The sequence below is a fragment of the Anomaloglossus baeobatrachus genome, chromosome 3, assembly GCF_048569485.1.
Source record: "Anomaloglossus baeobatrachus isolate aAnoBae1 chromosome 3, aAnoBae1.hap1, whole genome shotgun sequence".
NCBI lineage: Eukaryota > Metazoa > Chordata > Amphibia > Anura > Aromobatidae > Anomaloglossus > Anomaloglossus baeobatrachus.
In genome coordinates, this window is record NC_134355.1 from 311,140,738 (window position 1) to 311,156,841 (window position 16,104).

Here is a 16,104-nt window from a genome sequence, read left to right on the forward strand (position 1 = left end):
CACAAGTACCAGCCACTGCACGCTGCAGACATGTTGGGGGAGGGCTCGCAGGCCAGCACAGGCCTGGGGAGGGCGGCCACCGGCAAATCACACCGCCCCACTGCACACTGATTGGAGCGATTGCGCGTCATTGCACGATCGCTCCAATCAGTGCTGCAGGGGCTGGGGGAGACATGTTTGAGGTCCACCTATGATATGCTGCAGCAGCTGCGGCATCTCATAGCTGGATCTCACAGGATCGCACTAATTCGGGCATTATTTTTGCCGAAATTAGTGCGATCGATGTGGTTGGCGGTTCAGATTTGAACAGCCAATCACATCGATCGTCGATAGGGGGTGGCGATGCCGCCCCCCCTGGGGTCAAGCAAAGGTCCCCTGCTGTAAGAAACAGCAGGGGACATCATTTGAAAGCCGTTGCTATGGCCACGGCAATCAAATGAAGTTTAGGCAGTAAAATTACGTCCCTGGTCGTTAAGTCACGTTAAAATAGGACGTAATTTTACTGCCCGCGGTCGTGAAGGGGTTAACCCCTTCACCCCCGGCCACTAAAACACCCTAATGACCGGGCCATTTTTTGCAATTCTGACCAGTGTCACTTTGACAGGTTATAACTCTGGAACGCTTCAACGGATCCTGGCGATTCTGAGATTGTTTTTTCGTGACATATTGTGCTTCATGTCAGTGGTAAATTTAGGCCGATATTTTTTGCGTTTATTTGTGAAAATTTAGGAAATTTGGCGAAAATTTTGAAAATTTCGCAATTTTCAAACTTTGAAAATTTATGCCCATAAATCTGTGAGATATGTCACACAAAATAGTTACTAAATAACATTTCCCACTTGTCTACTTTACATCAGCGCAATTTTCGAAACAAATTTTTTTTCCGTTAGGAAGTTAGAAGGGGTCAAAGGTCATCAGCAAATTCTCATTTTTCCAACAAAATTTACAAAATAATTTTTTTAGGGACCACATTACATTTGAGGTGACTTTGAGAGGCCTAGGTGACAGAAAATACCCAAAAGTGACCCCATTCTAAAAACTACACCCCTCACACTGCTCAAAACCACATCCAATAAGTTTATTAACCCTTTAGGTGCTTCACAGGAACCAAAGCAATGTGGAAGGAAAAAATGAAAATTTTACTTTTTAACACAAAAATGTTACTTTAGCCATAAAATTTTCATTTTTACAAGGGAGAAAAGAGAAAGTACACAATACAATTTATTGTGCATGTTCTCCTGAGTACGCTGATACCCCATATGTGGTAAAAATCAATTGTTTGGGCGCACGGCAGAGCTCGGAAGGGAAGGAGCGCCATTTGAATTTTTGAACGCAAAATTAGCTGCACTCATTAGCAGACGCCATGTCGGGTTTGAAGACCCCCTGAGGTGCCTAACCAATGGAGCTCCCCCACAAGTGACCCCATTTTGGAAACTAGAGCCCTCAAATAATTTTTCTAGATGTTTGGTGAGCACTTTGAACCCCTGGGGGCTTCACATAAGTTTATAGCGTTGAGCCGTGAAAAGAAAAAAAATTTTTTTTACCACAAAACGGTTGCTTCAACTAGGTAGCTTTTTTTTTCACAAGGGTAACAGGAAAAAATGCACCATAAAATGTATTGTGCATTTTCTCCTGAATACGCAGATACCTCATATGTGGTGGAAATCAAATCTTTGGACACACGGCAGTGCTCGGAAGGCAAGGAGCGCCATTTGAATTTTTGAATGCAAAATTAGCTGCACTCATTAGCGGACGCCATGTGGGGTATGAAGACCCCCTGAGGTGCCTAAACAATGGAGCTCCCCCACAAGTCACCCCATTTTGGAAACTAGAGCCCTCAAATAATTTTTCTAGATGTTTGGTGAGCACTTTGAACACCTGGGGGCTTCACAGAAGTTTATAGCGTTGAGCCGTGAAAAGAAAAAAAATTTTTTTTACCACAAAACGGTTGCTTCAACTAGGTAGCTTTTTTTTTCACAAGGCTATCAGGAAAAAATGCACCATAAAATGTATTGTGCATTTTCTCCTGAGTACGCAGATACCTCATATGTGGTGGAAATAAATTGTTTGAGCGCATGGCGGGGCTCAGAAGAGAAGGAGCGCCATTTGACTTTTCAAACGCACAGACGCAGTGCACTGATCGGCCGCTGCAGGACGCACGGTCGGATGCGATAAAAAAAAGCGTCGGGGATACGTAAAAAAAAAAAAAGTCACGCCAAAAATTGACCATGGATGCAGATCCGTTATGTGCATCCCTGATCAGCGCTTGGTGGGACGCACGGACGGATGCGATACAAAAAGCGTCGCAAATATGGAAAAAAGTCACGCCAAAAATTGACCATGGATGCCGATCCGTTATGTGCATCCCTGATCAGCGCTTGGCGGGACGCACGGATGGATGTGATACAAAAAGCGTCGGGGATACGGAAAAAAAAAAAGTCACGCCAAAAATTGAGCAGGGATGCCGATCCGTTATCTGCATCCCTGATCAGCGCTTGGCGGGACGCACAGACGGATGCGATACAAAAAGCGTCGGGGATACGGAAAAAAAAGTCACGCCAAAAATTGAGCAGGGATGCCGATCCGTTATCTGCATCCCTGATCAGCGCTTGGCGGGACGCACGGACAGATGAGGTGTAAAAATGGACAGGGGATACGGAAAAAAAAAAAAAAGTTATACTCACAGTACCCAGAGGACTAGCAGGAGGAACACTGACCAGAAGAGCTGCAGAGGAATAGATGGCAGAGAGATGGACAGCTTTACAGGAGCAGCAGGCAGATCAGCAGAATGCCCAGGAAGGACCCAGCGATGGACGCAGATGTGATCAGGCCGGTGAAGACAGGTAAGAGGACGTCGGGGGAGAGCAGAGGGGGAGAGGGGGGGGTGAGAGCAGAGGGGGAGGGGGTAGAGCAGAGGGGGAGACCGGAGAGGGAGCTGCAGAACAGAGATAATGGGGGAGGCAGTCAGATCGCGGGGGGAGCAGATCGGGATGTCGGGGGGGGGGGGGGGGGGTTGGGGGGAGCAGATCGCGGGGGGGGCACGGCAGGGGCTACCATGGCAGCGCGCAGGGGCACCACGGGAGCGCGCAGGGGCACCACGGGAGCGCGCACGGGCTGGCTGCAAAGTGAGCACAGTACTCACGTGCAGCAGCGGTGACAGCTAGGGCGGCGGCGGCGGCAGCAGCGGCGGTGGCGTGGTACCACAAGTACCAGCCACTGCACGCTGCAGACATGTTGGGGGAGGGCTCGCAGGCCAGCACAGGCCTGGGGAGGGCGGCCACCGGCAAATCACACCGCCCCACTGCACACTGATTGGAGCGATTGCGCGTCATTGCACGATCGCTCCAATCAGTGCTGCAGGGGCTGGGGGAGACATGTTTGAGGTCCACCTATGATATGCTGCAGCAGCTGCGGCATCTCATAGCTGGATCTCACAGGATCGCACTAATTCGGGCATTATTTTTGCCGAAATTAGTGCGATCGATGTGGTTGGCGGTTCAGATTTGAACAGCCAATCACATCGATCGTCGATAGGGGGTGGCGATGCCGCCCCCCCTGGGGTCAAGCAAAGGTCCCCTGCTGTAAGAAACAGCAGGGGACATCATTTGAAAGCCGTTGCTATGGCCACGGCAATCAAATGAAGTTTAGGCAGTAAAATTACGTCCCTGGTCGTTAAGTCACGTTAAAATAGGACGTAATTTTACTGCCCGCGGTCGTGAAGGGGTTAAAGGGAATCTGTCACCAGGTTTTTGTTACCTCATCTGAGAGCTGCATAATGTAGAGACAGAGACCCTGATTCCAGCGATGTGTCTCTTACATTTGATAATCACGGTCTTCTCTGCTGTAGATCTAGCAGTTATACAGAGCTCATGAATATCCTGGACTATCTACAGCACGCCAAGTAGTCCTCTAATGATAATCTACTGCTAATTAATCAGTAAATTTATCACAATCACACTAAGCAGCCCGGTAAGTGACACATAACTGGAATCAGGGTCTTTGTTTCTACGTTATGCTGCTGTCAGATTAGGTGGCAGATTCCCTTTAAATTACCGAATACTATTTGGCAAGTCACTGCTGAGATTTCAATCACAGACCGGAGGCAGGCGGAGAGGCTGGGGAATCACAGATCGGGAGGAGAAAACCCAGCGTACAGCCTTACATCAGGGAGCGCTCGAATACACACTCTTCAAAAAGTTTCTTTACCTGGCTGGGACTAGCATAAAAACGCCAAAGATCTGCCCGACCATGAATTGCACAGAAGATTGTCATATTTCAAGCATGTTTATGCTAGAAGGCTGTCGTAACGGCTTGCTGATTTGGCCTTTTAGATTCTCTTGAGCCCATCTTTAGCAGGAGTGGCTGACATGAAGGATCAGAAGCACTTGGGTATCTGGGGGGGTCTAAGCACTGAAACCCCTACCAGTCAAAACTTTGGATAGGTCTATGGCATGGCAGAAGTTTCCTGAAAGCGCAGATACACATTACTGGTATTCCTATCTCACTAAGGCCGGATTCACAAAACCACTCAAAGTTTTTGAGCACAGAACGTTGTGTAGAGCGATCAATATGACGATCACTGCTAGGTTGACCCATCAATAACTCTCCTGACCACTAGCTGGTCAGGTCAGACCCCCCAGCCATTATTTCTCTGGCTGGTCTCCCTGAGATCAGTGATTGTTTTGTCTGCTGGTCTACTAGACATTGCTCCCACCCAGCCAGAATCCTACTCTGCACTGATGAGGGGCAATACCCCGAAACAGCTGTCTGTGGATGGATACCTGGCCTTGGTATTTCCCTGGTAATATCTTTAAACTCGTCAAAGAGTTGGATATTGACTAAAAGGGCCACTTAATATGGTGGTTATGGTGGTCTCCTAAAAAGAGCCAGGTCCTTCCCGGAGGGATATCTGGCTATTTTTCCGTGTCGACACTTAACAGAGGCTCCACGGACCCTTTTTGATTTGCATTAGTGGGGCTGGACAGAGTATGGGTCAGAGACGTGCGGTTGGTCTGTTTATAGTTAAACCCAGGTAGGTGCATCTGACCTTAAGAAGCGTCTCTAGCATGGATACTGGGGGGCAGACCCTACTAGTTAGAAGTCAGGAAGTTATTGAAGTCTGTCCTGCAGTGATTGTTCTTCATTGTTCTTCACAATGTTTGTTTTTGTCTTTTGCTGCAAGAACTTTTCCCTCCCAACTGAAAGTAAAGGTGGTGTCACACACAGTGACAACGACGTCGCTGCTACGTCACCATTTTCTGTGACGTGGCAGCGACGTCCTCCTCGCTGTCGCTGTGTGTGACATCCAGCAACGAGCTGGCCCCTGCTGTGAGGTCGCCGGTCGTTGCTGAATGTCCACCTTTATTTTTTGGTCGTTGCTCTCCCGCTGTGACACACACATCGCTGTATGTGACAGCGAGAGAGTGACGAAATGAAGCGAGCAGGGAGCAGGAGCCGGCGTCTGGCAGCCTGCAGTAAGCTGTAATCAAGGTAAACATCGGGTAACCAAGGGAAGCCCTTTCCTTGGTTACCCGATATTTACATTAGTTACTAGCACCGCCACTCTCACGCTGCCAGTGCCAGCTGCCTGCTCCATGCACTCCTAGCCAGAGTACACATCGGGTTAATTACCCGATGTGTACTCCAGCTACGTGAGCAGGGAGCCGGCACTGGCAGCGTGAGAGCACACCGCTTAGCGCTGGCTCCCTGCTTTCCTAGCCAGGGTACACATCGGGTTAATTATCTGATGTGTACTCTGGCTCCGGCAACGTGTGCAGGGGAGCCAGCGGTGTGCTCTCACGCTGCCAGTGTCGGCTCCCTGCTCACGTAGCTGGAGTACACATCGGGTAATTAACCCGATGTGTACCCTGGCTAGGAGAGCAGGGAGCCAGCGCTAAGCGTGTGCGCTGGTAACCAAGGTAAATATCGGGTAATGGTTACCTGATATTTACCAAGTGCAGCATGGCTTCCACAGCGACGCGTGTCGTTATGATCGCTGCTGCGTCGCTGTGTTTGACAGCTAAGGAGCGATCATAACAGCGACTTACTAGGTCGCTGTTGCGTCACAGAAAATGGTGACGTAACAGCGACGTCGTTGTCGCTATGTGTGAACCCAGCTTAAGAAGTGGCTCTAATCCTAAATATCCCCAATGTCTATGGACGTCAATGAGGTATAGGGGGACCCTTTTGATGCTGTATTGCAGAGGTACAGAAGGGCGCCATTTAATATGTGACACAATATCAGCGGCAGTAGTGTTGCGGTTGTTTTTACTGTGCACTGTATTGTAGGCAGCAGTGAGCTGGGCCTCCACTTCACAGTGAACGTTCTGAATTATTCATGGATATGTTGTCTCCTCTGAAATGTGATGTTCTTGTGGTCAGTCGTTTCCCTTTCAGGCAGCCGAGCTCTGCCGGGCAGGTTTTTCTTGAAGGTTAATGTTTTACATGGCTGTTTGAACACACCTAGGAGATAATCGTTCTCAGATCCAGTTCCTTGAGAAACTAAGTGGTTTTACAAAGAAGATACAGCACGTGCTCGCATTCTTCTAGTTGTTGCTTTTCCAATATAGAAACGAAATCCACATGTATGATAAATTTTATATTGACAATTTTTTTTTTTTTTCTCTACTTTTTGCTAGAACCCAGTAACGTTACTGAAGATTTTAGTTTTAAAGGGAACCTGTCACGAGGTTGGGACTACACTAAGCATAGGCAGCATGAATCAGGCAATGGCTGTGTGATTGCAGCCTGGTGTGTTCTCTGTAATACTCCACCGTATAAGAGAACACAGTTTGAAAAGCCATCCAGCGACCATTGGAGACCTGACTAGTCCGTCGTGACCCGCGGGCTGACTTCTCTCCACCCTGCTTCAGTTGATTGACAAGTCTCTCCCATGGATGGGACGTCTTCTCATTGTTCTACTTGATTGACAGTTGTCTCTAGTACATGGCTGAGATTTTGCAATCCACTTTAGCAGAACAGGGAGAGGAGAAGTTGGCCAAGGACCACATTGAACTAATAAGATGTCTCCTTCTGGTCCCTGGCCACCTCTTTAAATGAAGTTTTCTTTGAAAGGCCGCAGTATTTGAGAGTAAAACATACCTGGACTGATTCATGCTGCTCGAGGCTCGGGCAGCATGAATCTAGGAAAAGGTTGCTGGTAGTGATGAGCGGGGCAGTACCATGTTCAGGTACTCGTAACAAGCAATCGGACGCCTGGACAGGCTCAACTCGAGCATTATTCCAGGAACTCTACCATTATACTCAGTACACGAGTCATTCCCATCCGAGTGTCTGACTATTCCGGTACAACAACCGAGCACCGGAGCCTGGTAGAGCTTGCTCATCACCAGTCCTTGTAAAACCATTCACCAAATCAGAAAGGACAGATGTGTAATAAATAAGGGGACTTTAGATGATGGCATTCCTTTAAATGTCTGGCTTCTCTATTTATCTTCTCTATACACACACCAGTCAATTATGCGTTTGCCTCATTTTCCACTTTTTCAGTTATATCATCTTTCTATTAATCGAGATGAAGGGGTGTATACTAATATTTATTGGTAATCCTCTTCAATAAAACCAGCTCTCCCCCCCCCCCCCCCCACCACCACCACACACACAATTTTTATTTTTTCCTTTTTCCCCATAGCAAATGGACAAAAATAACCTGTTTTCTGCAGCTAAAATGAGTTAAGAATTGACCATTTATTTTATTTTTTTTCGACACCGAAAAGAAGACCTCATGTGCACAATTAGCATATTTTTTCCATTAATATGTAGGCTATGATCAGACAGTGGAGAATTTTGAAGCTGCGTCTGTCCCAAAATTCTCATAAAAGAGCTTAATGTACATCATCTCTCCACTTTATGGATTGATACGGCTTTCATCTGACATGGATCGTAATGTTTTTACAGTTAAACACCAAAATCATATGTGGTGCCAAAATCTCCGCATAAGAGAAACGTTTTGTAGTCCGCTTGTCCAGAGCACTCGCTAGATTTTCTATAAATGTCTTGCTGTAAATAAGACATGCTGTTTCCTTCCAGTATCTCTTCATTTGGATACATATTAGAGAAATATTGGCATGTCCTTCCAGTTTAGCAGAGTTCACCAATGGCGCCGAGTATGAGTGCTAGGCTCAGTTCCCATAATGTGTATTTGTGCATTTTTGATGGGGGAGATGTTGTGCATTAATAGTTACTAAACTTTTTTCTTTTTTTTTTTCAGCTGTTTTTTTTTTTGTTTTTTTTTCCTGCAGTTATTGCCTGTCTTTAGTATGTCATGTTTTGGAAACATTCATGTTACTTAGGCTACTTTCACACTTGCGTTCAACGGCATCCGTAGCATTGCGTTTTTACAGTTTTACTGTCGGCAGACTATTGTGAACGATCAGGTGATCGCTAACAGTAGTCGGCCGCCGGGGTGATCAGCCGCTCACTCACAGTAGCCGGCCGCCGGGAGATCAGCCGCTCACTCACAGTAGCCGGCCGCCGGGAGGAGATCAGCCGCTCACTCACAGTAGCCGGCCGCCGGGAGATCAGCCGATCACTCACAGTAGCCGGCCGCCGGGTCATCAGTTGATCGTTCGGTCGCCGAAAATGTGTGCGGGGGGCAGGAGCGGGGGGCGGAGTGCGGTGGGTGGAGCCGAGCAGGGCCATGGCTGAGGACGTCAGTGCCGCGGGGACTGCATCGCTGGGGGACAGGTGTGTGTGTGTGTATATATACATACGGAGTGCGGGGAGGGGGGCGGAGCCAAGCAGGGAAGTGTCGGGCTCCCGTCACACGTAACCAGGGTTCCTTGGTTACCCGATGTGTACCCTGGTTATGGGTGGAGGGAGCCAGAGAGAGCGTGCACAGTGAAATCCAAAGGATTCCGCTGCTCAAAAAAAGTTACATGATGCGTTCCTTCTGCCCGACGCAGCGTCAAAATAACGACGCTGCGTCGTCCAGCGGATGCAACGCTGACACTTGCGTTACATTGCGTCATCCATACAAGTCTATGGAGAATAGCGCAGTGCGTTAACGGACTGCGCTATTCTCCATAGTGACGGACTCCGCTGAACGCAAGTGTGAAACTAGCCTTAGCTTGTCATGTGCAGAGTACAGTGGAACCTTGGATTACGAGGATAATTGGTTCCGGGAGTGCGCTCGTAAACTAAGTTACTCTTATCTCAAAGCTAATTTATTTATAGGAAATAATTGAAATGCAGACAATTCATTCCACAACCCAAAAATATTTACTGTATTTATTCACACTTATTACAATAATATAATGTACTGTATTCATATAATATGACAGGGCACTAATACAAAATACTGTACAGTATAAAACAAATTAAACTGCACTCTAGCTTACAATAGAATTGTTGGCGTGTGAGAGGTATAGTATAAGCAATGTGCTGTACTGGATATCAATAAGAAAGTACAATACTATATCTACAAATACAAATTAATAGACATGCTATATAGTATATACGGTACAATGGTATACTGTGTACAGTATACAGTACAAATGTACAGAAAGTTTCCTCCAGAGCGGGTCAGAGCGCGGTGAAAGGACAGAACCGGAAGTGCACGGTGAGTATTTGCTCCTATTGCAAAGCATTGCTCTTAAACCAAGTTACACCTTTTTAAAAAGCTTTACTTGTCTTGCAAAACGCTCTCAAACCAAGTTACTCTTAATCCAAGGTTCCACTGTACATGCATTTTTTTTTTTTTTTTTTTTTACTGTATTTTCTGATGCAGTTTTCATCTGTGAATTTTATCTCTATCTAATCTTTGGGTAAAGTCCATATATAAAACGCATATTTACCGCAAGAGAAATGAACATGTTGCAGATTTCAGAATTGCACCGCAGGTCTGTTTCCGCTGCGTTAACAACAAACACCACATTCTATAAATCCCATACACTGTGCTGAAACTGTAAGATGCTGTGTGTTTTTTTTTGTTTGTTTTTTTTTTTAATGTTCTCTATGTACACAAACCTGCCTAAAAAAAGGAACCAGATACTCATTGTGGAATCTTTTGAAAATCTTAAAAATAATCATTTCATTTTTTTTTTTGTTTATTTGTGAAGGCCCAGCTTGTGGACATGAAATCTGAGCTGACAGAGACTCAAGCGGAGAAAGCAGTTTTGGAGAAAGAGGTTCATGATCAGCTGCTACAGCTCCATGCAGTCCAGCTGCAGTTACATGCCAAGACTGGTCAGAATGTGGACTCTGGGGCCATCAAAGCCAAACTGGTAAGTCCTATTGCTGTATTGTCAAATATACATGTAGCTGTGCTTGGTACTGCAGGCTCAAGATCATTGTGGAGGTGGACAGGGGTCTGAGCCCCACCAATCCTACAACAATTGCCTGTCCCAATGAGCAACCATCAGTTAAAACTTTTAGACCACCCCTGTAAGGTAATAAGTGATTCCTTACTATGACATTGTTAAAGGGAATCTGTCACCAGGTTTTTGCCACCTCATCTGAGAGCAGCATAATGTAGAGACAGAGACCCTGATTCCAGTGATGTGTCACTTACTGAGCTGTTTGCTGTCATTTTGATAAAATCAATATTTTCTCTGCTGCAGATGTAGCGGTTATTTGAATACAGAGCTTTATAACCCCACCTCACCCCTGATTGGCAGCATTCAGTGTACATTGTATAAAGGCAGAAAGCTGCTAATCCATGGTGAGAGCGGGGTTATAGAGCTCAGGAGTATGCTGGATTACCTGGGAGCACACTAGAGTAAATAGTTCTCTAGTGATCATCTACTGCTGATAAAACAGTGATTTTATCAATACTACACTTCTCAGCCCAGTTAGTGAGACACCATTCATATTGGGGTCTCTGAATTTACATTATGCTGCTCTCACATTGGGTGGCAAAAATCTGGTGACAGATTCCCTTTTAAAACCCTAGATATTCCTATTTTGTAGCTCTTGCCATTGTAGATGTTGGGAGTTAGCTCTTATTTAATGTTGCAGCACGTATGCCATTTCCTTTTCTTATTACTCTGCTGTGTAACAGTAATGGCTCTTCTAATCCGATGTCTTTCTTCTTGCTCTAAGTCTGTCCCTAGCATGGAAGTATTGGTGAGTAATGCATGATTCTGTCACATCGTTCTTTCCATCATTTGAATGTAGTTTTCATAGTTGGATGTACTGTCGGTCAGTGGGGGTCCAGATCCAGAGACCATCGCTGAGGCCGGAAACACTTCTGCAGGCAGCAGCGCTCATAGCTTCAATGACTGTGTGCCCCGAGCGGTGTACCAGCTCACACGGAGTCTGAGCCTAGAAGCAATATGGAGCCTTTTATAGGGCCCGTACACTACTAGTCTTAAAAATCAACACTTTAACACCAGGGTGAGCCATTTTTGCAGGGGTGACAACAGGAGCTGACGCCATATTGGTTTGGACTTTTTAGGGACATTTTCTGAAAATAATGATAACCCATGAACGCGGTGACAGAATAATAGCGGTTGCTATTATGAAACGTTCACCCAAGCGTGAATCTTAGTCCATTGTTTCTGTGATTCCGGATCCTTCCTATTCTTCGTGTACCAGGATCTGTTCACATCGTGTAATGTACATTTGGCATAGAGCCGAGAAAAGCTCCCGTCAAACCTAGCCCAAGGCCACCATTTACTTTATGGAGGCAAAGCAAGCGCCATTTTTGACTCCTTCCTGATGGTATGTGTTGACATAGTTGTCCCGGAGCATTATCCTATATCCTATCATTTGTAGACGTCCTTACCATTCAGGCACATGATGCTGATCATTCACAAGTGGAACTAATCTGTGATTGCAGTGGTGTGGACCTACTAACCGGTGTGAGATGTGCTCTTCTCTCATTTATCAGCATGTCCACTTGTTAGGTTACATATTACAGTAGAGCCCCTCCATGCGGGTCCCAACAAAACTAATGTATAAGATGGTGTGACAGGTGAGCATGGCGCAGGGTCTTCTGAATATAGTCCTCCTGTTATTCTCCTGCCTTGATTCTACAGCTTAAGGAAGACCTTTCACATAGAGACAGAAGAGCGTCGCTTCTGTTTCCACACAGAATGAAATGACTCCTCAGGATATGTTCACACTGCGTCTTTTTTTTCTGCAACTTTTCTTTAAGCAGAATGGCTGAAAGAAGGGAATTTTGTTTACTTACCGTAAATTCCTTTTCTTCTAGCTCCAATTGGGAGACCCAGACAGTGGGTGTATAGCTACTGCCTCTGGAGGCCGCACAAAGAACTACACTTAAAAGTGTAAGGCCCCTCCCCTTCTGGCTATACACCCTCCCGTAGGAGTACGGATTCCTCAGTTTTAGTACCAAAGCAAGAAGGAGGAAAGCCAATAACAGTTTCAAAAACAAATTCAATCCGATAACAAGATCGGAGAACTTAAGAAACAACATGAACAACATGTGCACCCGAAAAACGAAACCCTAAGAACAAATAGGGCGGGTGCTGGGTCTCCCAATTGGAGCTAGAAGAAAAGGAATTTACGGTAAGTAAACAAAATTCCCTTCTTCTTTTTCGCTCCTAATTGGGAGACCCAGACAGTGGGACGTCCAAAAGCAGTCCCTGGGTGGGTAAAAAGATACCACATGAACGGGCTGTCAGACAGCCTCTTCCTACAGGTGGGCCACCGCCGCCTGAAGGACCTGTCTACCTAGGCTGGCATCTGCCGAAGCGTAGGTATGCACTTGATAGTGTTTGGTAAACGTGTGCAGACTCGACCAGGTAGCCGCCTGTCACACTTGCTGAGCCGTAGCCTGATGCCGCAATGCCCAGGACGCACCCACGGCTCTGGTAGAATGGGCCTTCAGTCCAGATGGAATCGGAAGCCCAGCAGAACGGTATGTGTGAAGAATTGGTTCCTTGATCCACCGCGCCAGGGTGGATTTGGAAGCTTGCGATCCCTTATGCTGACCAGCGACTAGGACAAAGAGCGCATCAGAACGGCGTAGAGACGCCGTGCGAGAAATGTAAATCCTGAGTGCTCTCACCAGGTCCAACAGATGTAAACCCTTTTCAAATTGGTGAACTGGATGCGGACACAAAGATGGCAAAGTGATATCCTGATTGAGATGAAAGGAAGAAACCACCTTGGGAGAAAACTCTGGAATTGGACGCAGTACTACCTTGTCTTGGTGAAACACCAGGAAGGGAGATTTGCAAGATAACGCCGCTAGCTCGGACACTCTTCGAAGAGACGTGACCGCCACAAGAAAAACTACCTTTTGTGAAAGCCGAGAAAGGGAAACCTCTTTCAAAGGCTCGAAAGGCGGCTTCTGGAGAGCAATGAGAACCTTGTTCAGATCCCAGGGTTCCAATGGCCGTCTGTAAGGAGGAACGATATGACAAACTCCTTGGAGAAACGTGCGTACTTTAGAAAGCCGTGCCAAGCGCTTCTGAAAGAATACGGATAGCGCGGAGACTTGACCCTTAAGAGAGCTAAGCGACAAACCTTTTTCCAACCCAGACTGCAGGAAGGAAAGAAAAATTGGCAATGCAAATGGCCAGGGAGAAAACCCTTGAGCCAAGCACCACGCTAAGAATATCTTCCACGTCCTGTGATAGATCTTAGCTGAGGATGGTTTTCTAGCCTGTCTCATTGTGGCAACAACTTCATGAGATAAACCTGAGGCCGCTAGGATCCAGGACTCAATGGCCACACAGTCAGGTTCAGGGCCGCAGAATTCAGATGGAAAAACGGCCCTTGAGACAGCAAATCTGGACGGTCTGGTAGTGTCCACGGTTGGCCTACCGTGAGATGCCACAGATCCGGGTACCACGACCTTCTTGGCCAATCTGGAGCGACGAGTATGGCTCGATGGCAGTCGGACCTGATTTTCCGGAGAACTCTGGGTAACAATGCTAGAGGTGGGAACACATAGGGGAGTCGGAATTGCGACCAATCCTGAACCAAGGCGTCTGCCGCCAGTGCTCGGTGATCGTGAGACCGTGCCATGAAAACTGGGACCTTGTTGTTGTGCCGTGACGCCATCAGATCGACGTCCGGCGTCCCCCAGCGGCAACAGATCTGCTGAAACACGTCCGGGTGAAGGGACCATTCTCCTGCGTCCATGCCCTGGCGACTGAGAAAGTCTGCTTCCCAGTTTTCCACGCCTGGGATGTGAACTGCGGATATGGTGGACGCTCTGCTTTCCACCCACGTCAAAATCCGCTGGACTTCTTGAAAAGCTTGGCGACTGCGTGTTCCCCCTTGGTGGTTGATGTACGCCACCGCCGTGGAATTGTCCGACTGAATCCGAATCTGCTTGCCTTCCAGCCATTGTTGGAAGGCTCGCAGGGCAAGATAGATTGCTCTGATTTCCAGAACATTGATCTGCAGGGTGGACTCTTCCTGAGTCCACGTCCCCTGAGCCCTGTGGTGGAGAAACACCGCTCCCCACCCTGATAGGCTCGCATCCGTCGTGACCACTGCCCAGGACGGGGGAAGGAACGACTTTCCCTGTGACAATGAGGTGGGGAGAAGCCACCAACGCAGAGAGTCCTTGGCAGTCTGAGAGAGGGAGACAGTCCTGTCGAGGGACGTCGATTTCCCATCCCATTGGCGTAGAATGTCCCATTGTAGAGGGCGCAGATGAAACTGCGCGAACGGGACTGCCTCCATTGCTGCTACCATCTTTCCTAGGAAATGCATGAGGCGCCTCAGTGAGTGCGACTGGCTCTGAAGGAGAGATTGCACTCCAGTCCGTAGCGAGCACTGCTTGTCCAGTGGAAGCTTCACTATCGCTGAGAGAGTATGAAACTCCATGCCAAGATAAGTCAGAGATTGGGTCGGGGTTAGATGAGACTTTGGAAAGTTGATAATCCACCCGAAACTCTGGAGAGTGTCTAGTGCCACCTTCAGACTGTGCTGGCATGCCTCTTGAGAGGGTGCCTTTATAAGCAGGTCGTCTAGATACGGGATGACCGAGTGACCCTGCGAGTGCAGAACAGCTACTACTGCTGCCATGACTTTGGTGAAGACCCGGGGGGCTGTTGCCAGACCGAAAGGTAACGCTACGAACTGCAGGTGTTCGTCGTGTATGACGAAGCGTAGGAAACGCTGATGCTCTGGTGCAATCGGCACGTGGAGATACGCATCTTTGATATCTATTGATGCTAGAAAATCTCCTTGAGACATTGAGGCTATGACGGAGCGTAGGGATTCCATCCGGAACCTCCTGACTTTTACGTGTCTGTTGAGCAACTTTAGATCCAGGACGGGTCGATACGATCCGTCCTTTTTTGGGACCACAAACAGATTGGAGTAAAAACCGTGACCTTGTTCCTGAAGAGGGACGGAGGTCACCACTCCTTCCGCCTTTAGAGCGGCCACCGCCTGCAACAGAGCATCGGCTCGGTCTGGTGGTGGAGAAGTTCTGAAGAAACGAGTTGGCGGACGAGAACTGAACTCTATCCTGTACCCGTGAGACATAATATCCCTCACCCAACGGTCTTTGACGCGTGACAGCCAAATGTCGCCAAAGTGGGAAAGCCTCCCACCGACCGCGGGTGTGGGAATCGGAGACTGCAAGTCAGGAGGACGCCGTCTTGGCAACGGTTCCTCTGGCTGTCCTTTTTGAGCGTGACTGAGACCTCCAAGAATCTGAGCGTCTCTGGTCTTTTTGAGTCTTTTTTGACGAGGCGAACTGGGACCTGCCCGGTCCTCGAAAGGACCGATAACCAGACTGACCCTTCCTCTGTTGGGGTTTGTTTTGTCTGTGTTGCGGTAAGGATGAGTCCTTACCCTTGGAGTGTTTGATGATTTCATCCAAACGCTCTCCAAACAATCGGTCACGAGAAAAAGGCAAATTGGTTAAGCACTTCTTGGAATGAGAATCTGCTTTCCAATGTCTCAACCACAGGGCCCTACGCAAAACAACGGAGTTGGCTGACGCCACTGCCGTGCGGCTTGTAGCGTCAAGAACAGCATTAATCGCGTACGACGCGAATGCCGCCATTTGCGAGGTCAATGGTGCTACCTGCGGGGCAAATGCACGTGTGACTGAGTCGACTTGCGCAAGCCCGGCTGAGATAGCTTGGAGTGCCCATACGGCCGCAAAAGATGGCGCTAATGACGCTCCAATCGCTTCATAGATGGATT

General features: G+C 47.7%; 1 protein-coding gene across 6 annotated transcripts in view; it reads left to right on the forward strand.

Moving 5' to 3' along the window:
- Positions 1 to 16,104, forward strand: part of GOPC (golgi associated PDZ and coiled-coil motif containing) — a 51,469-nt gene that overhangs the window by 17,454 nt on the left and 17,911 nt on the right. For 4 of the 6 annotated variants that reach the window (XM_075338299.1, XM_075338300.1, XM_075338301.1 and 1 more), the window contains exons 2-3: positions 10,080 to 10,244; positions 11,062 to 11,085. In XM_075338299.1, the coding sequence (XP_075194414.1) occupies positions 10,080 to 10,244; positions 11,062 to 11,085 (189 nt within the window). The remainder of the gene's footprint in view (positions 1 to 10,079; positions 10,245 to 11,061; positions 11,086 to 16,104) is intronic. The other 2 variants (XM_075338303.1, XM_075338304.1) reach the window with 1 other exon arrangement.